At 37.5% G+C, this 23661-nt stretch overlaps 1 protein-coding gene across 1 annotated transcript in view; it reads right to left on the bottom strand.

The window, feature by feature from the left end:
- The window catches only part of KCNH8 (potassium voltage-gated channel subfamily H member 8), a 380547-nt gene that overhangs the window by 113314 nt on the left and 243572 nt on the right, over nucleotides 1-23661 (bottom strand). The window contains exons 6-7 of the mRNA XM_064575899.1: nucleotides 7429-7586; nucleotides 1865-2072 (exon numbers count right to left, since the gene is read on the bottom strand). Coding sequence (XP_064431969.1) covers nucleotides 1865-2072; nucleotides 7429-7586 — 366 coding nt within the window. The remainder of the gene's footprint in view (nucleotides 1-1864; nucleotides 2073-7428; nucleotides 7587-23661) is intronic.

Raw genomic sequence — 23661 nt, 5'->3', positions numbered from 1 at the left:
TACACCAGAGTGTGATGAGGGAGCCTTCAGGACAAGAAAATAGAAAGGGAAACAATACTAAGGAACAGGAAATATTTTAATCCAAGTATAATCTAGACTTTGGTCCTCCTTTTGATCAACTCTTCTCTGTCCTCTCTCACTGTCTTTTCTCTCCCTGTCTTCCCTCTCTCACTCTCACATCTCATCTCACCCCATATTCTCTTTATGTAGAATATTCCTGCTTTCATGCTGCAGTTTTATTTTTCTCCCTTGACTTCATTTCTTTTTTTTTTTTAAGATTTTATTTATTTATTTGAGAGAGAGAGAATAAGAGAGAGCACATGAGAGAGGGGAGGGTCAGAGGGAGAAGCAGACTCCCTGCTGAGCAGGAAGCCCGATGCGGGACTCGATGCAGGGACTCCAGGATCATGACCTGAGCCGAAGGCAGTCGCTTAACCAACTGAGCCACCCAGGTGCCCATCCCTTGACTTCATTTCTGAGAATTGAGATCCATGGCAAGACACAGAAGAAGTACTTTGATAAGGAAGATAAAACCAGTCTGAGATGAAAATTATCAGAACACATTTATTGCTTTGGTGTAGCTTAGGGTCAAAATTGAGATGTGTAGGAGCATTTTTTTTTTTTTTTTTTTTTTTAGATTTTATTTATTTATTTGAGAGAGAGAGAACACCTGAGAGGGGATAGGGTCTGAGGACGAAGCAGACTCCCTGCCGAGCAGGGAGCCCGATGCGGGACTCGATCCCGGGACTCCAGGATCATGACCTGAGCCGAAGGCCGTCGCTTAACCAACTGAGCCACCCAGGCGCCCTGTAGGAGCATTTTTAAGAATGTAGACAGGCGATTCATTCCCTGGAATCTGTTTTCTTAGGGTCTTCAGCTCGCTCTCCAAAGACATACTTTGAAGTCTTTGTATATGCCCTCTGGTGAGAGGGTGGCATTATGAGAGCCAAGCCAGGGATGTTCCAAATGCATTCTGCCATTAAGTGTTGGTATGAAAAGTTAGAGCATGTTTCTCTCTTGAGAATCTCTTGTGGCTTCATCCCTGTGCAAAGGTCTGAGCTTCCAAAAGTTCCAGATTGATTTTTGGAGAAAAGAAGTGAAGAATTTTCTATCAAACCAAGAAACAGATTCTTTTGATGAAATGCCAGAATAAGAGAAAAAAAAATTCTACGTGGGGTACTATGACAATTCTCTAAAGGCAATGACTGGGAGAAGAAGGCAGGAATTTTTGGATAGAGGGTTATAGCCTTCAGAATTTCATTTTCTGTAAAGTTCTTGTGGTTAACATAAGTTTAAAAATGTGTTCCTGTGCAGAACATTTCAGATTCATTTATGCAGAATTATGTAACACTTGGAAAAATCTCCCTTAAATTCCCATGTATTATAGGGACACAAAATTCTACAAATTATATTTGTGAATATCCAGTTCCCTCTATCATCACAAATTCTCAAAGTATACGAAATGTGGAAAGTGTGTCATTATAATACACTCACTCTCTCTCTCACTGCAATGATTTGCCATAGGCCAGTTACCCAGTAATTCATTGGTACTAGCCCTGCATTGGATATGTCAGATAAGATCACACATTACTTATCTAAACACTTCTACAGCCTGGCCGGTCACTTTAAAGAACCCATTGAAATCTTAACCCATTACTCTTTAAAAAATATATAAGGATTTTCTGGAAAACTTTCTCAAAAGAAATCACGTGTATCACAGACCCCCCAACTCAGCCCCTAAAAAACATTAGACAAATCGACAGTCAGAGGACATATTTATGGACTCATCTTTCACCTCCTCCAAATTCTAGACAATCTTCCTTTTCACTTAAAAATGGAAAATGTGACAAATGTAAGCCCTTACCAACTTCCCACTTCAGAAGGCTGTTGTCTTCCCTCTCCATTTTTCCAATGACATACCAGATACACGCCATCCAGTGTGCAAGGAGCGCAAACATGGACATGAGCAGAGTCAGGACGATTGTGCTATGCTGGGAATAACGGTCCAACTTCTGCAGGAGACGCAAAAGACGCAGCAGCCGGACGGTCTTCAGGAGATGCACAAGAGACACCTGTGGGAGGAGACAGAGCAGCACAACTTGGCACACGGCTCATTCCATGCTACGACAGTTACTTTAACTTACAGCCATTCTGGAAAGTTCTTGAAATTAAATATAATCATGAGTCCAACACTATGGTCATTTTTATGACCATACCAATGCCCCTTCTCAACATATTATATCAAGAGGTGATAGAATAAAAGATGATAAGACAATTTAATTTTGAATTAATACTTATTTTCCTTAAGATTTATCTTTTTTCCTCTACTGATTTGATTGAATATAATTTTGTATATTCTGATACACAACTGAAGCACATTAAGGTTTCAGGATTGAACATCAGGGTGTCTCCACCTCTTACATACGTTTTCTTTCAATTCCACATCCCTTCCTCCATGTAAGAGTGGCCTTATAACAATAATTTGTACCCACTGAAGTAAAACTGTGTGGAGTGGTAACAAAGGTAACAGTTTTTGAAACAAACAGTGATTAGATCTATCAAACTTGTGTAAGATCTACTCACAAATACCAGTAGCACCTCCTGTCTCACGTGCTGTGCTTTCTTCTCTCTAACATCATCGATAGAGAAAACACATGTCTGAAGCTTATACATCCTGAGCCCTCTCTCAAACAGACATGCTTAGGGAACCAAAATTAAAATGGAACAAAATTTTTGAAAACTCTCCTAGGTCCTGTCTTCATATGCACTAAAACAATACACTTATAGCTAAGGGATTATTTTCCTGACTTCAGGACCCATCTGAAAAATGTGCACCTTTGGTGACCACCAGAATGGTTGATGTCGTTGTTAACAACATATGTGGTGTACTAATGCATACTCTTTCACACCTCAAAGAGCCTCAATGAGCTTTCTAAAATAGAAAAGGCAAATAAAGTATTAGCTCATATGCAAATAGAGTTTGACAAATTACTTGACCTTTTTTTAATTTGGGGTGTGTGTTTATGGAAGGAACCATAAATAAAGGGGAAGAAAGTGGTTTGTATGACTACACCTCAACAGACAGAATCATAAACAAGGTCAGCATCTTCTGGAAATTTGCCTTTATAATTAGTCCTGGAGTCAGCTGTTGACTTCTAGGTCCTTCCTCCACTATTGATCTCCCCTTATGTCTAAGAAAATCATACCTAGAGTAGTGCCTGACACATAGTAAGTGCTCAATAAATATATGTTAAATGAATGAATGGGTAATAGAGATACAAAACACTCTACAGTCAATATAATAATAGAAATTCAGTAAGAGTGCTTTCAGTTGTAATCTTGTGAATTATTCTGTACTGAAATATAATAAAATCGTAAGGTCATTTGAAGCACTTGCCAGCTAGCTGTGCTTTTATTTCTTTTTCTCATTCTTCTGTGTCAAGTTTTATTTCTTCTCCTTCACAACCAAGTGCTCATCTGTCATTTTCCAGCTCATTGTAAACCAGACGATTACATGCCAGTACTTTGCAATATCTACTTTGTAGCTTAGAGGAATTACCAGGGGTGGAGTTTATTTTATACGTAGAGGAATCCAATAGATAGATGACAGTTTTGTAGTTGAAATGAAACCTCAAACAGAAATCCCAGATGGAGAAAGCCATCTGCTGTGGACTGAATTTTGTTCCTCCAAATCTCACGTGTTGAAGCCCTATCCCTTAGTGTGATGGTAACTGGGGATGGAGCCTTTGGGAAGTGATTTGGTTTAAAAGAGGTCATGAGGGTGGGGTCCTCAAGATGGGATTAGTACCCTTATAAGAAGAGCCCAGAGAACGCTCTCTCTCCCCATCTTTTCTTCCTCTCTCCCTGGCCCCCTCTCTCCTTAATCCAATGTTTCTCTCTCCCCTTACCATGTGAGAACACAGCAAGAGGACAGCTATCTACAAGCCAGGAAGAGAGCCCTCATTAAGAACCAAATTGGCTGGAACCTTGATCTTAGACTTTCCAGCCTTCAGAACTGAAAAATAAATTTCTATTGTTTAAGCCACCCAGGGAATGATATTTTGTTATAGCAGCCTGAGCAGACTAAGACACCATTGAACATAGAATATTGATATGGGCAATCTCTCCATTTTCTCTCACCAGAAAGCAGAAGTTTGAGGAAAGAATGGGGGGCTGTCCTTACATTCTGCATGGAGCACTGGGTGTTATGCACAAACAATGAATCATGGAACACTTCATCTAAAACCAATGATGTAATGTATGGGGATTAACATAAGAATAAAAAAAATAAAAAAAAAAATAAATAAATAAAAATAAACTTAAAAAAAAAGAATAATAGTCATTTGGAAAGATAAGGGACACAAAACTTGGTGTCCAGGATGAGGCAGCCTTAGTGATTTTGCTGACACTTTTGAAATAAATTATACTTATTCCCATCTGAGTCAACAGCTTCTTGCTAAAAATGTGAGTTTGGGCTCTTAATGAATGAAAGAAAAAAGAAGCATATTTGATTTAGATGGAAATATATAATCTGGAAAAGGGAAAGTATTCTTTCTACTCTTGGGATGCTGTTCTGAATTTTTCACTGATAAAAATTAGAAGCAGCTTATAGGTAGGTGCAAGACAGTGATGTACTTATCAGAACCCCTTATCAAATGGCAGTTTCCCCTATTACCAGCTGGACATGATCACTCCCTGGCTATCCACTAGGGGGGAGAAAGAGAGAAAAAGAGAAAGAGAGAGAAGTTGATTAACATATACTGAGGTCTTTCTGGGTGTTTGATACTTAGCAAGGTATTTTATAGAAATGTTGCCTTTTTAGGCTGCTGAGAGACCCTGTAGCGATTTTCAGGCTCATTTTGCCAATTTTGATGTTAACTTCCCCAAGGAAGTCACTCAGACAGTAAGTGATAAGACTGGGATTTATACTTTTGCCTTTTTCACTCTATCATATTTTCTGTCTCATTCACAACTTTGTCTCTCAGAGTGCCTTTCATAGTGACTTACACATAGTAAATTTTATTAAAGAAATGTGTGAGCTGTGTATAAAACATTTATCATCAGCAATTATGGGCAACGTCAAAATTAGAGCATCCAATACGTTTTTGATGGTTGTAATGCATTTTTGAATGTCATCTACAGAGATGCACTAACTGGATGTATTTTATTTATTTATTTATTTTTAAAAAAGATTTTATTTATTTATTTGACAGAGAGGGACATAGCGAGAGAGGGAACACAAGCAGGGGGAGCGAGAGAGGGAGAAGCAGGCTTCCCGCTGAGCAGGAAGCCCAATGTGGGGCTCGATACCAGGATCCTGGGTTCATGACCTGAGCCGAAGGCAGATGCTTAATGACTGAGCCACCCACGCGCCCCTAACTGAATGTATTTCAAATCTGGAAAGCCAACATCTGTGTTTGCTTATTTATCTGTTTCTTCCACCCGCCCTTTTTTTGGTAAGTCTGTGCAGTATAAAAACTTTTCCTCATAACCTATGTTTTCCTGGGGAGTAAATATAATACATTAAACAAGATTTTCTGTTCAAATAGAATATTTCATCTTGACTAATTTATTTGCAGGCATAGAAAATTTATGCACCAATTTGTTAATGATCATATGCTCACTCCTGTGAGAAGCAGAAAAATTATTACTGAGAAGAGAAATTCCTTTATTCCTTCCTCTTTTTCTTTCTAACACAGATGTTGATCTATAACTTGCATTCTTTATAAAATTTTCATGACAGATTTCACAAGACAGAAGGAGGAAAGGGAGCAAGAACGCAGTAAAAGTGTGCAAGTATTTAAAATTCATCAAAATATGAGAATTGGACTTTTTCAAAAATCCTTTGTGTTAATTTTAGACAATGAGGATGTTAATGATATATACACATGTTATGTATCTTAAAATTGTATATATTTTATAAATAATTATATAACAGATATTTTAAATAATTCTATTTGTTCAGTGCCCAAAGAGAAATGGAACATAAAAAAATATTATTAGTATTTAGTAGCAAAGCAGTAAGTTAATTTAGAGCACAGTCTATTGAACACCGTTTATTTAACAATTCTCCAGGAGAATGTGGAAAATTTTTCTTAGCATTTTGTGAATTATATATTTCTTTTGAAATTTTTTTTGTTGCAGTCTTGCAAAAGCCTTGTTTTAAGTCATTATGCTTTCATTATAGTACACTTATCTAGTCAAATTCAATTTTAAAAAGCACTTTAAGAAGCTTGGATAACAATTCAATGTGGCACTGATTGAGATTATATACTAAATTTTTCCCCAGAGGTTTCCTTTCAGTTGACTTATAAACCTCTTAAAGATGTTGACACTCTCAACTTTCCACCTTAAAAAAAAAAATAGAAAGAAAAAGAAAAGAAAAATACTATTATATAGGTAATTAACAAATGCACAAATCTGTACTAAATAGGCAGAATTACAGTTCAATCTTCATTCTGAAGTCAATAAGGACTGTATTTGAAAAACACTGATCACTTTAATATTGAAAACTGTACTTTTAAATTCTTGATAGAGAATCTCAAGGGGTTGTTGACTGAGTAAGAAATATGTTTAATTTCAACTAATGTTTAATCAATTTTTGCCTATAATTGGTTCCTCTAGCAGCAAATTGCATTACTGACCCCAAAATGCTATTATACCTCCCTAAAAGTCTCTCTATGTATAAGGGAGCACTTAATGCTTTTAAGAACAATTGTTTAATAGTAAAAATAGCTACTACCACAAGTGGACATATTTGCTTTGCATGAGGAGGCATAAGGTTTTATAAAGGTTTTCCATGAAGAAAGTGGAGAAGTTACAATTCTAGAGAAAATTTAAAAATCCAACAGAGCTCTCAAGCTCATGGTCACTGTGTCATTTAGGTTTCTGCCCCACCCAACATTTTTACAAGAATTTCTAAGAAGTGGTTGAATTCTTTTATTTTAATTTCAGTATTTTTCTGTGTCTTGATTGGTCTTTTGTTTGTTTTGCCGGTGAATAATGAAATACTCAAGGGATAGAGAGTAAAAGTCATAAAACTGGAAGAAATCTTAAACTCTCAACTGAACTTCGGAGGCAAATATCTGCTTAAGTAACACAAAGTAATGCTTGCATTCCCGCAGATGGTTTCCTAACCAAAGGATTTGTTCTGAGTCAGTATTGATGATAAACTCAGGCTTTTGGTATATCCCAGTCTAGGTACTTAAATAACTCAAACAGGTAATGCAAATTTCAAAAGGAACTAACTTCCTCAAGTGGACAATCTGTGGCCTCCGTACCATTGGCCACTTTGGTGTCTTTATTCAGGAGGGCACAAAGTCCTGGATGCATAAATTGTCACAAACACTTAAAACCTGAACATGTGGAAAATAAACACAGGGTTAAAAATAACCTTCAAGGTCATGTGGAAGAGTCCTCTTTACTCACCACTGTGACGTTGAAAGCATACAGGAGATCAAAAGGCAGGGCAGCGATTAAATCAATGATGAACCAGGTTGTGACGTAGTGGATGCAAATTGATCTTGCTTCAAAGATAACTTGGCCAGACTTGCTAACATAGGTTGTTCGGAAATTTAAAATAATATCTGCTTGAGAAAAAAAGATAAGAGAAAGAGAAGAAAGAAACAGAGAGAAGAAAAGGAGGAAAGACAAGGAAAAAAGGAAGGATGGAGGTAAGCAGGCATGCAGGCAGGGAGGAAGGGGGAGGAAGAAAATTGCATAAAATTAAAAAAATCAGACAAACGGTAACCTCTTAATGTATTTCAGACTGATAATACCTGAAATACTCTTCTTGACAGATCCAGCTCAATTCAACAAACAGGTATTGAAGAAGGGTGAAGAAAATAATATTCTCTGAGCACTTAATACATTCCAGACATTGGGACACACGTTAGCATAATTAAAACGAGTAAAAATAGCAATAACAACAATAGTCATCAGTTACTAAATGCTCACTGCGTACTAGGCATTGTCCTAAGAACTTAGCATAGGTTATCTCACTTAATCCTCAGAACATGGTCTTAAGTAGACAGTATTACCTCCATGTTAAAGAGGCAAAAACTAAGTCTTAATGAGGAAAAGTAACACATCCACGATCATAATGTTAACAGTGGCAAAGATGATTTTGAGCACAGATATAATTTCTACTCTGTATTCTTTTTTTAATAAAATTCTACTTTATTTCATGAGCTAAGTTTTATTAATCTCTGCGGGCACAGAACTCATCTCTGCCCTAAAGGCACTTATATTAACAAAATACCAGAAGATTCTTGTTTGGATTTCTAGGTTAAGTTTCCCCATTCCATTTTCACGGATGATGTAATCATTTCCCTACATCATTCTTTTGTTATATTTTTATTTTATATTTTATTATTTATTGAGCTTTTTACAAAATATGAGGCCCTCCTGAGCGCTGGTCAAATGACAGCCAGAACCACAAAGATCATCTTAGGCTCACTCCTGCTATCTATGAATAAACATCTCAGAGTCTGTTATACTAGTCCCTGGGTTAAATATTATTAAAGCACTGGAAAAGATTACCTTTTCCTTAGTTTGTTTTAGAGTTGAGCACAACCAGGCCATAGGGAATTTCGGGATTGCTTCATACATGTAAGGGGGATAATGGATGAGTATTTTATGGGCTGGTGAATTCAATAGAACATACTTCTCCGTGGAACTTTGGTCTTGGAAGTGAATGTGGGAAGGAAATATGCCGGTCAAAGAGAATAGGAATTGAGGGAGTTATGAAGCAAATGCAAAGCTCTGAGTTACATGGTTATTGAATGAATTGGAATACTCTTTACAGTTAATTTAAACCTTTGAAAATTAGCAGAATAGGGTTGTGTGAGGATAAATTTTGGTATCATCATCACGGTGATGATGGCAGTGATAGGACATACAATAATGTGCACTTGGCATGTCATTTTTACTTTTCACTTCATGTTCACACTTGTGGTACACAGAATTCACTCTCATATGATCTCCTCCCCTTAAGTGGGGGTGGAACCTGTGAGCATGATAAGATATCATGCCATGATCATGTTGTAGTATATGGCTAACGGGAGAGTCACCTAGGTGGCCTGACTTGATCAGGTAAGCCCTGTCCAAGCAAGTTTTCTTCAGCTGGTGGTAAGGGATTGGAAGCCAGTGAGACACATTCTTCCTTGCCCGGAAGAAAGCAACGGCCACAATGTGGAAAGGATCACGTGGCAGGGAAGGGCGGGCAGTCTCCAGTTGCTGAGAGTGGCCCCTTGCTGACATCTATCATGAAATGGGGACTTCCATCCTGAGGAAATGCATTCTTCCAATAGCCACATGAGTTTGCAAGTGGATCTTAGGCTCCAGAAAGAAACACACTTTAGTTGGCACCTGGATTTCAGCCTTATGAGGCTCTGAGCAGAGCATCCAGCTAGGCCAGACCTATCCGACCTATAGAAACTGAGATAATAGTTGTTTTAAGTTGCCAAGTTTGTGGCAATTGGCTCTGCAGCACTAGAAAAATGAATACAACATAGGAACTATGACAAGACAGATTACTATTACATTATTATAGATAACACACATGCAGTTAGCATGAGCCCGGTACTCTTCTGGGCCCTGTATAATCATAATCTCATGGACTCCTTACAACAATGCTAAGAGGTAGACAGTTTTATTATGCTCTTTTACAGATGAGGAAACTGAGGCACAAAGGAACTGAAGTGACTTGTCCAGGGTCACACAAATGATGAAACTGAAGCATAGGATTAAACTCCTCAGCTAGTCAGTCAAAGAGCAAGACCCAAATCCAAGTCTCCTAATTTCCAATTCAGCACTTTGGCTTTTGGTACCTTCACAGAGGCCAGTCACCTCCCAAGTCTGGAAGCAAGTTCTACATGACTTAAAAAGCAAACAAACTTTTCTAGTCTACTGTGAATGATCCAACTTTTTAAAATGGCATTATTAAAAGTCACATTTTTGTCAAAAAAATAAAAAATATTGAAATAGTTCTATTGCTAATATTGAGAATCTGAAACGAAGAAGCAGTGGCTAAACCATTCACAAAAGATGAAAACAATCCCAAGGTGATTTTTGCTGCAAAGTAAAAGTGTTATCATGGCCAAGTTGCAAAGCATCATGGCCACCAAGAAGGAACAGAACACAGTGGAATGCCATCAGGCTGTTATGGTAGCATGTGAACTTCCCATTCTTTCTCTTAACTTTCTGGGTTCATGTATTTCCTTATCAGGAAGCCAATTTAATGGGTCAGGCCACCAGCTGTTGAAATAAAGCAGGGATTTCAACTTCCTGCTTTCCAAAAGAAAACTCAGATTAGGCATTTAGGTTTTCTTTCTTTCTTTTTTTTTTTTTAAGATTTTATTCATTTATTTGACTGAGACAGAGACAGCGAGAGCAGGAACACAAGCAGCGGGGAGTGGGAGAGGGAGAAGTAGGCCTCCCGCAGAGCAGGGAGCCTGACTCAGGACTCGATCCCAGGACCCTGGGATCACGACCTAAGCCGAAGGCAGACGCTTAACAACTGAGCCATCCAGGCGTCCCTAGGCATTTAGGTTTTCATCTTATGAGTGAGAAATCCAGAGTTGTTTACCAAACCCTTCCGGTGATCTGTGGTTTCCATAACACAGGCAAATTCATTATAAGATTGGAGGGACAGAATCCAATTCCATAAGTCTGCAAGTTCATTATAAGATTGGAGGGACAGAATCACTAAATTCTCCTCCCGAAACCAACATTACACAATATGTTAACTAAACAGAATTTAAATAAAGATTTGAAAAAAAAAGGAAAAGAAAAAGATTGGAGGGACAAATTCCTTGCATATTTACTAACTGATCACCCGTTCTAGAAATTTCACAGAAAATCCCCTGCCACCATCCACATTCCTGGGGCACTCCCATGAATGGAGGAATGAATAAAATGACTGGCCTTTGGTTGATTGATGCAGCAAACATTTTTAAAGCTGTGTAGTAAATTATGTGTTTGACTAAAAAATAAAAGAGGTGCAGACTTCTGAATAGAAAAGACATTTTCTTGGATGAGTCATTACAGAATATCAGTTTAGAAAGCTTTTAAAAAATAATTTGTTACTCATTTGAGTTAATTGGGTGAACAGAAGATATGCTAATTTCAGGTTTTAAAAAGAAGTAATTATAAGACTTTTATACACAAATAGTAATAATAGTTAAAGAATATAAAAGTGATTATTTTTAAATCTATGGATACAAATCTATTTTTGAAATACATGAATACATTAGGCTTATTTTCAGGGAGAAAAAAACTACATATATATCATATTCTAAGATTTCCAGGATAATGGTCTTATTGTTGTGCAAAACTGTAGGTTTATTCCATGGTTAGTATTATTTTTGGAAAGCTCATTTCTAAGAAACCTACTTTTGTCATATGCATAAAAATAGACATAATCCTGGTGTATTGTGATTTACAAAAACTTTCTCACATTCATGAGTTTGTGTAACAATACCAACTCTCTCAGGTGTACTATTTTATGACTCAGGAGATTTAAGAACCTTGTTTAAAGCCATGGAGAGAGTAAGCAACAGAGGACAGGGCATCTATTGACACTTGATCCCATTTTCTTTCCATTATCTTCAAGATTACCACACTTCCCAATATATTTTAGAGGGAGTAACAATAGGTCGGTGCAGTGAAATGCATTTCTGATCATAGCCCTTGGGTCAGACACGGCATCAGCACCACCCAGGTAAAAGAATGTCACAGAAGTGACATAGGAGTCACAGAATTGAATGTAAGGTAATGAACTGTCTTTGATTCTGTCTAGGCACAACAGGGAACACTCTGTTTTCTCTCCACTGATCAGAATGTGGTATCTGTGTTCGAGAACCAAGGGAACACGATGCTTATAAACATCCGCTTAAATGGGAGGGCAGAGATGGTTATGCAAGTTCTCTAAGAATGAGGGAAGCACAGAATAAAATAAGATTCTCATGAGGAAGAAAAGAGCCTTCCTTCCAGAGCTGGTGTCCCTTCTAAGAGAATCACAGCAGCAAAGCGGAGCTTGGCAAACGTTGGCTACAGCTGCTCCTCCCCCCTGTGCCTGTCTCACTTCCTCTAAAGGCTGTGTATCTTTGGCAATTAAATCAGTGACTCATTCAAAAGTTACAGGAAGAATGTGGTCTCCTCCAGGCAGTCCACAATCTACCTGAAAGGCAACAGTATGGTTTCTATTTTGAGAAATCCGGAAAGCATAAGTATAATGTTTCTTGACATATGTTGGAAAATACATGAAAGCATACTACCATGAAAGACTATGGACTCTGAGAAACAAACTGAAGGTTCTAGAGGGGAGGGGGTGGGGGGATCGGTTAGCCTGGTGATGGGTATTTTTTTTTTTTTAAGATTTTATTTATTTATTTGCGAGAGAGAGAATGAGAGACAGAGAGCATGAGAGGGAGGAGGGTCAGAGGGAGAAGCAGACTCCCCGCTGAGCAGGGAGCCCGATGCGGGACTTGATCCCGCGACTCCAGGATCATGACCTGAGCCGAAGGCAGTCGCTTAACCGACTGAGCCACCCAGGCGCCCTGGTGATGGGTATTAAAGAGGGCACATACTGCATGGAACACTGGGTGTTATACGCAAACAATGAATCATGGAACACTACATCAAAAACTAATGATGTAATGTATGGTGATTAACATATAATAAAATTTAAAATATAAGAAAAAAAGAAAGCATACTTATTATTATCCAAATTTCTTTGTGTAATCTTTCTCATTAATTCTGTTTATCATCAACATGCACAATTGTCCATAAATACACACACACACACACAGTTCGAACCAGGAAAAGTATTCTAAAAACCATAACAAATTAATTTATAAGAATTTACTGCCTCAAAACCTTGCTGTCTCATGTGCTTGTATGTACATACATAATCCCTTGTAACACATGGTGCTGGTATCATGTGTAATGAGTAAATAAGCAGGGCAATAGAGAATCATCATATCTACTCTATGTGGTTTATAGAATTTCCAAAAAATTGGTTATAACATATACTACCAAAATGAGGCAAAATATAATTAAATTCTCTGACGATTCAGATAGCACTTAATTATTTTCAGGATAATCAATTTGCCTTGTTGTATTTCAGTTTTACATAAGCATGATTCAAATAAAGACAAATAATAGAGAGCTAACTGTGTACATGTTCTGTTTTCATATTGTTAAGACCTCCAAAAATAAGTATTTCATTTCACTCCCACACTAAACAGCTATGTATGTGGACTAAAAAGCAGGAAGGTTAAACCCATTTTTTTTTTCTAGTTTGATTTCTTTGAGAACTATATAATTAGAAAGTAAAAGAAAAAAAGGGTGAATTTGATATGGCACAAATTAATAGATTTTTTTTCTTTATTAGTATGTAAGCCAGTTGGGAAATAATTTAAAAATCATATTGGCTTACTTGTTAAGAAGTAAATTAAAATATAATGATGTTCATGAGAGCATATGCATCACATACAAATAATTAATATCTTCATTTAGCCATTTCTTTAAAAATTAATCAATGTAGTACAGCGTGGGTGGAAGGCTATTTAACTAAACCAGCTGCCGACTCATATTCTAAAGATACCAAGTCTTTTTTCATTGCTGATGAGGCACTCTGAACACAGTATGATGTCACAGCAAATTGAGCTAAAGGTGTGGGAAATTGAATAACCGAGAGCTAATTAATGAAGAAGTTTGAGGGACTAACAATCCTAAGAATGTAATTGATTGTCTATGTTAGTGGATGAGATTTTCATACCACTCCATCCTTGCTCATCTTGTCAGCATTTGTTCCTCTTGCTTACTTTATTTTTTAAAATTTTTTTATTATTATTTTTTTATTCTTATGTTAATCCCCATACATTACATCATTAGTTTTTGATGTAGTGTTCCATGACTCATTGTTTGCGTATAACACCCAGTGCTCCATGCAGAACGTGCCCTCCTCAATACCCACCACCAGGCTAACCCATCCTCCCACCCCCTCCCCTCTAGAACCCTCAGTTTGTTTTTCAGAGTCCATCGTCTCTCATGGTTCGTCTACCCCTCCGATTTCCCCTGCTTCATTCTTCCCCTCCCGCTACCTCCTCCTCCTCCTCCTCCTCCTCCTCCTCCTCCTCCTCCTCCTCCTCCTCCTCCTTCTTCTTTTTCTTAACATATATTGCATTATTTGTTTCAGAGGCTTGCTTACTTTAAATGAGAGCTCTATGATAAAGAAAAGGCAGCAGACTCTGAGAAATAGCATTTAAGAGCAATCGCCTGAAGAAGGCGGCAAGCAGGTGCATCAAGGGGTGATTGATGCTGGTATTGACTTCTGGTTTGTACCAGTGTGGCCTGTGTTATCATGGTGGACCCGTACATTGGTTTTGACCTTCGATATCAACATCACATGGACCTACGTAGTAGGGAAGGGACCTAAAAGTCACTATAACTTGAAGTAAACTTTTGCCAACTTAAATCTCCACCCGTTTTTTATACAGACTGCTCCCATTCTTTATTGAAAGGGCTAAAGTATAGCTATCTCTTTCAGCTTTGCAACATCCTTAAGCACTATAAAAATAACCCTACTGATGACCTGTTGTGCTCTTTGCCCCATGCAGGGCCCTTGGCACTTAAAGATGGACAAAACGTGCAAAAAATGATGCCTTGTCTCATAGCCACAGACTCTGATTTTATTATCTGGTATCATTCCACCTTTTGGTGCATAAGGAAGCCCCATCTGTGAATATGCTGCCAGGTCAAGAGAGATAGCACATGCTCCCAATGTATCTCTATTAAACCCCCCACTTACTGTCTATAAACTATTTTATTATATTGATTTTGTACATTGTTTTCATTTTATTGTATAAGTTAACATGTAAAAAGACTTCTGCATAACATGCACATTGATATGTGTAAAAACTACCAATTTGGGGTCCCTATAAATTATTCAACTTTGTTTCAGTGATACATAGCTCTAAATTAGATATTTAACTTTAGAATTACCAGATCATTTTTAATAATAATTTGATGATTAAACATAAACCTACTTTAAGACGATGATTCATGCATATGCCACTTAATTATAGAAATCCCTTTGGCATGCTTATTCTGTCTATAGTTATACTGAACAGGTGGTAAACTTTCCAAATTTAAGTACAATAGAAAATATAAGGACTGTCATATCTATAAATATCCAGTCATGAAATTTTTTAAAAACCCTAAACGCTGAAGTCTACTAATTTCATATGAAGTACATATTGCTTATTCAAGTAATAAAACTTAGAATTGATGAAAACTGAGATAGATTAAAAAATGTATTGATACAATTAATGTTTGCCCCAAAGTGAAATCCAACATATATATCCTCATTAGAAAGAAAAACTTTAGATTAAATAAGGTCTTTTATGGTTATTACACTTTAATTAGGACTTTCATGATCATTTTCATATTTGAGGAAAATAGTGCCCTTAGTATTTATGGCAGTCTTTAGTGCTGCTTACCAAGAATTCCTGGCTCTCTACCTCCTGGTAGGATTATATTTTATGATTATATTTCCCCACCACCTGAAGAGATTGTGTGTCTCACTTAGGCTAAAATTACAAGAGCAGAAGTAGCCTGAAACACTCTGGGCAAAATTTTGCGAGCTAATGTGCAATTCCTCACATTTTCTTCTCCCTGCCTTGATGATCATGGGAACATGTGGCAAGATGGAGTCTCTGTCAGCCTAGGTTTCTGACTGACTCCAGTGGACAGAACTCACAGCTGACCCACAATGGACACATAGCGTGAGGGAGACATAAACCATTTTGTGTTATATCCCACTGAGATTTTGAGGCTACCACAGCCCATCCTGACAAATACGTATTCCTAAGAGGCTGTAGAGCAGAGTGGCTAACAGTGAGTATCTGGAATCACACTTCTTGGGTTATAACCCATTGAGCAGCATTAGCTGCTACTGTCGTTATCAGTATTAGTAATATTACTAGTAGTAATACTACTACCATTCTGTAGGATTCAAAACTGAGAAACAGGGACAATGAATGACTTACCTAAAGTTGCCTAAGAAATTCATACTGTTACTTTTATTGTTACTTTATAGATCTGATACACATAATATATGGTGCTAACATGACAATAAAATTATAAAAACAATGAGTATAATAATAGATAGCATTTTTAAGGTCTTCCTACCTGACAGGGTTTGTTTTAAATGCTTTTTTTTTAAGACTTTATTTATTTGACAGAGAGAGACACAGCGAGAGAGGGAACACAAGCAGGGGGAGTAGGAGAGGGAGAAGCAGGCTTCCTGCGGAGGAGGGAGCCCTATGCCGAACTTGATCCCAGGACCCTGGGAATCATGACCTGAGCCGAAGGCAGATGCTTAACAACTGAGCCACCCAGGTGCCCCTTAAGTGCTTTATATATATATTACCTATTTTGATCCTTACATGGTCACTATGAATTAGGTCTTATGTCCATTTAGTGATAGAGTACAGGCTCAGAATTAATTAGCTCATGGTTACCCAATTAAAAAATGGGAGAGCTGGAATTTATACTTAGAGTCTGCCTGTATACAACCACAAAGCATTTTTTATTATAATTCTTCACCTTCTTGCAGTTTAGGAAGAGAATTCTTCTGGTGAGATCTATGAACTACCTTTTGAAATTTAGGTACTTTTTAGAGTCATAAGAAGATAATATGTAGTATTTGACTATAGATTGCTATATATAACATTATTCAGCATCTTTAAAACTTCTGTTTTTTTATTTCTTCAAATTTTTATTTAAATTCTACTTAGTCAACACACAGTGAAATATTGGTTTCAGGATTAGAATTCAGTGGTTCATCACTTATATATAACATCCAGTGCTCATCACAACAACTGCCCTCTTTAATACCCATCATCCATCTACCCATCCCCCACCCACCTCCCTTCATCAACCCTTGGTTTGTTCTCTGTCTTTAAGAGTCTCTTAGGGTTTTTTTCCCTCTCTCCTCCAGCTTGCCCCATATGTTCATCTGTTTTGTTTCTTAAATTCCACATATGAGTAAGATGATATGATATTTGTCCTTCTCTGACTTATTTCGCATAGCATAATACATTCTAGCTCCATCCACATCATTGCAAATGGCAAGATTTCATTCTTTTGGATGGCTGTATATAAACTACATCTTCTTTATCCATTCATCAGTCGATGGACATTTGGGTTTCTTTCCATAGTTTGGTTATTGTTGATAATGCTGCTATAAACATCAGGGAGCATGTACCCCTTTGAATCTGTATTTTTGTATCCTTTGGGTAAATACCTAGTAGGGCCATTGCTGAATTGTAGGGTAGTCCTATTTCTAATTTTTTGAGGAAGCTCCATACTGTTCTCTAGATTGGCTGCACTAAATTGCATTCCCACCAACATTTCAAAAGGGTTCCCCTTTCTCTGCATCCTTGCCAACACCTGTTGTTTATTGTGCTGTTAATTTTAACCATTCTGACTGGTGTGAGGTGGTACCTCATCATGGTTTTGATTTGCATTTCCCTGATAATGAGTGATGTTGAACATGTGTCTGTTAGCCATCTGGATGTCTTCTTTGGAAGTGTCTATTCATGTCTTCTGCCCATTTCTTAACTGGATTATTTGTTTTGGGGGTGTTGCATTTGGTAAGTTCTTTATACATTTTGGATACTAACCCTTTATCAGATATGTCATTCCCAATATGTCATCTCCCATTCCTTAGGCTGCTTTTTAGCTTTGTTGATTGTTTCCTTTGCTGTGCAGAAGCTTTATATCTTGATGAAGTCCCAATAGTTCATTTTTGCTTTGGTTTCCCTTGCCTCTGGAGATGTATCTAAGAAGAAGGTGCTATGGCTGATGTCAAAGAGGTTGCTGCCTGTGTTTTCCTCTAGGATTTTGATGGTTTCCTGTCTCACATTGAGGTCTTTCAACCATTTGGAGTCTATTTTTGTGTGTGGTGTAAGGAAACGGTCCAGTTTCATTCTTCTGCAAGTGGCTGTCCAATTTTCCCAACACCATTTGTTGAAGAGACTGTCTTTTTTCTATTGGATATTCTTTCCTGCTTTGTTGAAGATTAGTTGATCATATAGCTGTGGGTTCATTTCTGGGTTTTCTGCTCTGTTCCATTGATCTCTGCGTCTGCTTTTGTGCCAGTACCATACTGTCTTGATAACTACAGCTTTGTAATATAGCTTGAAATCCAGATTCGTGATGCCTCTCTCTTTGCTTTTTCAGGGTTGCTTTGGCTGCTCAGGGTCTTTTGTGGTGCCATACAAATTTTAGGATAGTTTGTTCTAGCTCTGTGAAAAATGCTGGTGGTATTTTAATAGGGATTTCATGAAATGTGTAAATTGCTTTGGTCAGTACAGACATTTAAACAACGTTTCTTCTTCCAATGCATGAACATGGAAATGTTTTTCCATTTCTTTGTGTCCTCTTAAATTTCTTTCATAAGCGTTCTATAGTTTTCAGAGTACAGATCTTTTACCTCTTTGGTTAGGTTTTTTCCCTAGGTATCTTATGGTTTTTGTTGCAATTGTAAATGGGATTGATTCCTTGATTTGTTTTTCTGCTACTTCATTATTGGTGTATAGAAATGCAACAGATTTCTGTACATTGATTTTATATCCTGTGACTTTGCTGAATTCACGTATTAGTTTGAGCAATTTTTTCGTGGAGTCTTTTGGGTTTTCTGCATAGAGTATCATGTTATCTGCAAATAGTGAAAGTTTGACTTCTTCCTTTGATGACTTAGATACCTTTTATTTCTTTTTTGTTGTCTGATTGCTGAGGCATAGACTTCTGGTATTATGTTAAATAGTAATGGTGAGAGTGGACATCCCTATCTTGTACCTGACCACAGAGGAAAAGCTCTCAGTTTTTCCCCATTGAGAATGATATTAGCTGTGGGTCTTTCATATATGGCCTTTATGATGTTGAGGTATACTTTTTATCAAAAATTGATGATGTATTTTTTCAAGTGTTTTTTTCTGTATCTATTGAGAGGATCATATGGTTCTTATCCTTTCTTTTGTTAATATGGTGTATCACGTTGATTGATTTGCAAATATTGAACCACCCCTGCAGCCCAGAAATAAATCCCACTTAATCATAGTGAGTAATTCTTTTAATGTACTGTTGGATTTGATTTGTTAGAACCTTGCTGAGAATATTTGCACCCATGTTCTCAGGGATATTGGCCTGTGATTCTTTTTAGTGGGTTCTTTGTCTGGTTTTGGAATCAAGGTAATGCTGGCCTCATAGAAGGAGTTTGGAAGTTTTTTTTCCATTTCTATTTTTGGAAAAATTTGAGAAGGATATGTTAATACATATCCTTCCTTTAATATCTGGTAGAATTCCCCTTGTTTGTTGGGAGATTTTTGATTACTGATTTAATTTCTTTGCTGGTTATGGGTCTCTTCAAATTTTCTGTTTCTTTTTATTTCAGTTTTGGTAGGTAGTATGTTTCTAAGAATTTGTCCATTTCTTCCAGATTGCCCAGTTTGTTGGCATATAATTTTTCATAATATTCCCTTATGAGTATTTGTATTTCTGGGGTGTTGGTGTGTTCTCTCCTCTTTCATTTGTGATTTTATTTATTTGGACCTTTCTTTTTCTTTTTGAGAAGTTTGCCTAGGAGTTTATCAATTTTATAAATTATTTCAAAGAACCAGCTCCTGGGTTCATTAATCTGTTCTACTGACTTTTGTTTGTTTGTTTGTTTCTATATCATTTATTTTCCTCTAGTCTATATTATTTCCCTTTTTCTACTGGCTATAGGCTTTATTTGCTATTCCTTTTCTAGCTCCTTTAGGCATAAGGTTAGGTTGTATATTTGAGACTTTTCTTGCCTCTTGAGGTAGGTCTGTTTTACAATATACTTCCTTCTTAGGACTGCCTTTGCTGCATCCCAAAAGTTTTGGACTGTCATGTTTTCATTTTCATTTGCTTCAATGTACTTTTTTATTTCTTCTTTAATTTCCTGGTTAACCCATTTATTCTTTAGTAGGATGTTCTTTAATCTTAATGTATTTGTGGTCTTTCTGATTTTTTTCTTGTAGTTGACTTCAAGTTTCATAGTGTTGTGGTTGGAAAATATACATGGTATGATCTCAATCTTTTTGTACTTGGGGAGGGCTGATTTGTGACCCAGTATGTGATCTATTCTAGAGAATGTTCCATGTGCACTTGAAAAGAATGTGTATTCTGCTGCTTTAGGATGAAATGTTCTGAATGTATCTGTTAATTAATCTGGCCAGTGTGTCATTCAAAGCCATTGTTTCCTTGTTGATTTTCTGCTTCAATGATCTGTCCATTGCCATAAGTGGGGTGTTAAAGTCCCCTACTATTATTGTAGTATTATTATTAATGAGTTTCTTTATGTTTGTTATTAACTGATTTATATATTTGTGTACTCCCAAGTTGGGGGCATAAATATTTACAATTGTTAGATCTTCTGGATGGATAGACCCCTTAATTATAATACAATGTCCTTCATCTCTTCTTTCAGTCTCTGTTTTAAAATCTAGTTTGTCTGATATAAGGATTGCCACCTCAGCTTTCTTTCGATGTTGATTAGCATAATAGATGGTTCTCCATCCCCTCACTTTCAATTTGCAGGTGTCTTTAGGTCTAAAATGAGTCTCTTGTAGGCAGCATATAGATGGGTCTTGTTTTTTAATCCATTCTGATACCCTATGTCTTTTGTTTGGAGCATTTAGTCCATTTACATTCAGAGTGATTACTGAAAGGCATGAATTCAGTGCCATTGCGTTACCTATAAAGTTGGAGTTTCTGGTGGTGTTCTCTGTTCCTTTCTAGTGTTTGCTGCATTTGGTCTTTCCCCCTGCCACTGAAAGAGTCCCCCTTAATATTTCTTGCAGGGCTGGTTTAGTGGTCAGGAACTCCTTCAGTGTTTGTTTACCTGGGAAACTCTTCTCTCTCCTATTCTGAATGACAGCCTTGCCAGATAGAGTATTCTTGGCTGCATATTTTTCCCATTCAGTACAATGAATATATCCTGCCATCTCTTCTTGCCTGCCAAGTTTCTGTGGACAGATCTGCTGCAGACCTGATCTGTCTTCCCTTGTAGGTTAAAGACTTTTTTTCCATTGCTGCTTTTAGGAGTCTTTCCTTGTCTGTGTATTTTGTGAATTTGACTATGATGTGCCTTGGCAATGGTTGGCTTTTGTAGAATTTAATGGGAGTTCTCTATGCTTCTTGGATTTTGATATCTGTGTTCTTCCCCAGATTAGGGAAAATTTCAGCTATAATTTGCTCAAATAAGCCTTCTGCCCCATTTTCTCTCTCTTCGTCTTCTGGGATTCCTATGATATTAATGTTATTATGTTTTAATACGTTGCTGAGTTCCCTAAGTCTACGTTCATAATCCATTACCTTTCATTCCCTCTTCTTTTCAGCTTCATTATTTTCCATAATTTTATTTCCATTGATTCATTCCTCTGCTTCATCCATCCTCATTGGCATCCTTTTGGGTTTGTATCTTGGTTATAGCATTCTTACTTTTGGCCTGACTAGATTTTAGTTCTCTTTTCTCTGGAGGAAGGGATTCTCTAGTGTCTTCTATGCTTTTTTCAAGCCCAGCTTGTATCCTTATAATTGTCTTAAATTCTAGTTTAGACATGTTACTTATATCCATATTGATTAAATCCTTGGCTGTTATTTCTGCTTCCTGTTCTTTCTTTAGGGGTAAATTCCTCCATCTTGTCATTTTTTCCAGAGGGAAAAAAAAAAGAAAATCTAGTTCCTAGGTGTTTTTTGGTCTGTTTGTTAAAAGAAGCTAGATCCAAAAAAATAAAAATAAAAACATACGTATTAAAATATATATAGATAATATATATATGTAAATAAAAATTAAAAAGGAATTAAAAAATAAAAATAAGAGTGCCTGGGTGGCTCAGATGGTTAATTGTTGGCCTTTGGCTCAGGTCATGATCCCAGGGTCCTGGGATCAAGTCCCGTATCGGGCTCCCTACTCAGCGGGGAGCCTGCTTCTCCCTCTCCCTCTGTGGCTCCCCCTGCTTATGCTCTCTCTCTGTCAAATAAATAAATAAAATCTTAAAAATATATATATATATAAGTAAAAAGGAAGCTAGATCTTGTTTCCCATAGAGCTGAAGCTTTGCAGCTCTCTATGACAGCAGACTTGGTGTGAGTGAGGAGTTTGTGCTGGTCTTCTGGGGGAGGGTCCTATTGTGCTGATTCTCAGACAGACTTGCCCTAGTGGAGATATACTTACAGGGCACAGGGGGATAGGGCTTGGTGTAAGCAGTTCCAGTCTTCACTTGGCAGTGCTGTTTAGCTCACTGAAGTTGGTCCTTACTGACAGGCAGGGGGCAAAATAGTGTGGCCCCACTCTCTTGTTCCTGGAGCTGAGGGTTTGTGCCCACCACTCTTCAGAAAGCCCTTACAGAAGAGCAAACAATCACTCCTCTAGTAACCCCAGCTTCCATCAGATCCCTGCCTTCACCCTGTCTGTATCCAAGCCTGAGCCTGCTAGGCAGCACCATACTCCTGTGTTTTATCTCAGGTGCACAGCTGGGTTTCAAAACTCCAAATTTTAGGGACTCCCATGATGTGCTAATCCTCTGGTGAGGGTGTTGTCTTGCTTTCGATGTTTGCCAGCCCATCCCAGGAGAAGTGGATGCCCGACCAAACTGCGGTTCATAGTTTATGGCAAAGTGGAGCCAAATATCCAGCACCCAGGCTCACTGCCCTCAGCTGGTGTTCTTGCTCATTTGCCTGGGAACAGTGCAGAATGTTGGCACCACCCGTTCTTCTTGTGACCTAGGGGGTCCTCAGACCATGTTGTCCACTCCTGGAACTCTGCCCTTCTTCCCCCACCTAGATCACCTTTAAACCAGGCATGACCCAGGTGGTGGTGGACTTTTAAACTTCAGATTTTGTGCTCCCTTGCTTACAATACCTTGTGGTAGTCCCTGTAAGCAAGGATCCCTCCCCTCCACAGCACCTGCAGTTCTTATCTCCCCCAAATCAACTCTCTGCACATTCTAACCTTCTAGAAGGTGGTCGCTTTTCTACTTAAAGACTTGCAGTTTTGTTCTCTCAGTCCTCAGATTGATTTCTTGGGTATTCAGAATGATTTGATAATTATCAATCTGTGTTCCAGGGATAGGACAAGTTTAGGGTCCCCCCACCCCCCATCTTAACTCCTCTCCTAAAAAAAATGTTTTAATTCAAGAATTGCATATATACTGCAAAATGTACCAGTCTTAAGCGGACAGCGTGATGAATTTTCCCAAAGCTGACCATTTTTGTTATCACCAATGGATAGAGATATAACTAGGACCAGAATATCAGAAACTTCTTTTATGATCTTGTCCAGTCATTAACTCCCAAAAGATCCCTGTTGTCCTGATTACCATAGATTAATTTTGCTTAATTAATTAGGAACTTTATATAAATGGTTCATATAGTGTGTACTCTTGTGTATGGATTCTTTCATTAGACATTGCATGTGATTTCATCAATTTGGTATCACATTCACTTTTTTATTGTTGTATAATATTTCATTGTATGATTATACAGAAATTCACTTCTTAATTTTATTGTTGGTGAAAATTTGGGTTGTTTCCAATTTGGGCTATTACAGTTAGTGTTCTT

The sequence above is a fragment of the Mirounga angustirostris genome, unplaced genomic scaffold (assembly GCF_029215605.1).
Source record: "Mirounga angustirostris isolate CCGP_5_RB_7025 unplaced genomic scaffold, mMirAng1.0.hap1 SCAF_1, whole genome shotgun sequence".
NCBI lineage: Eukaryota > Metazoa > Chordata > Mammalia > Carnivora > Phocidae > Mirounga > Mirounga angustirostris.
This window is presented reverse-complemented; position numbering and strand designations above follow the sequence as displayed.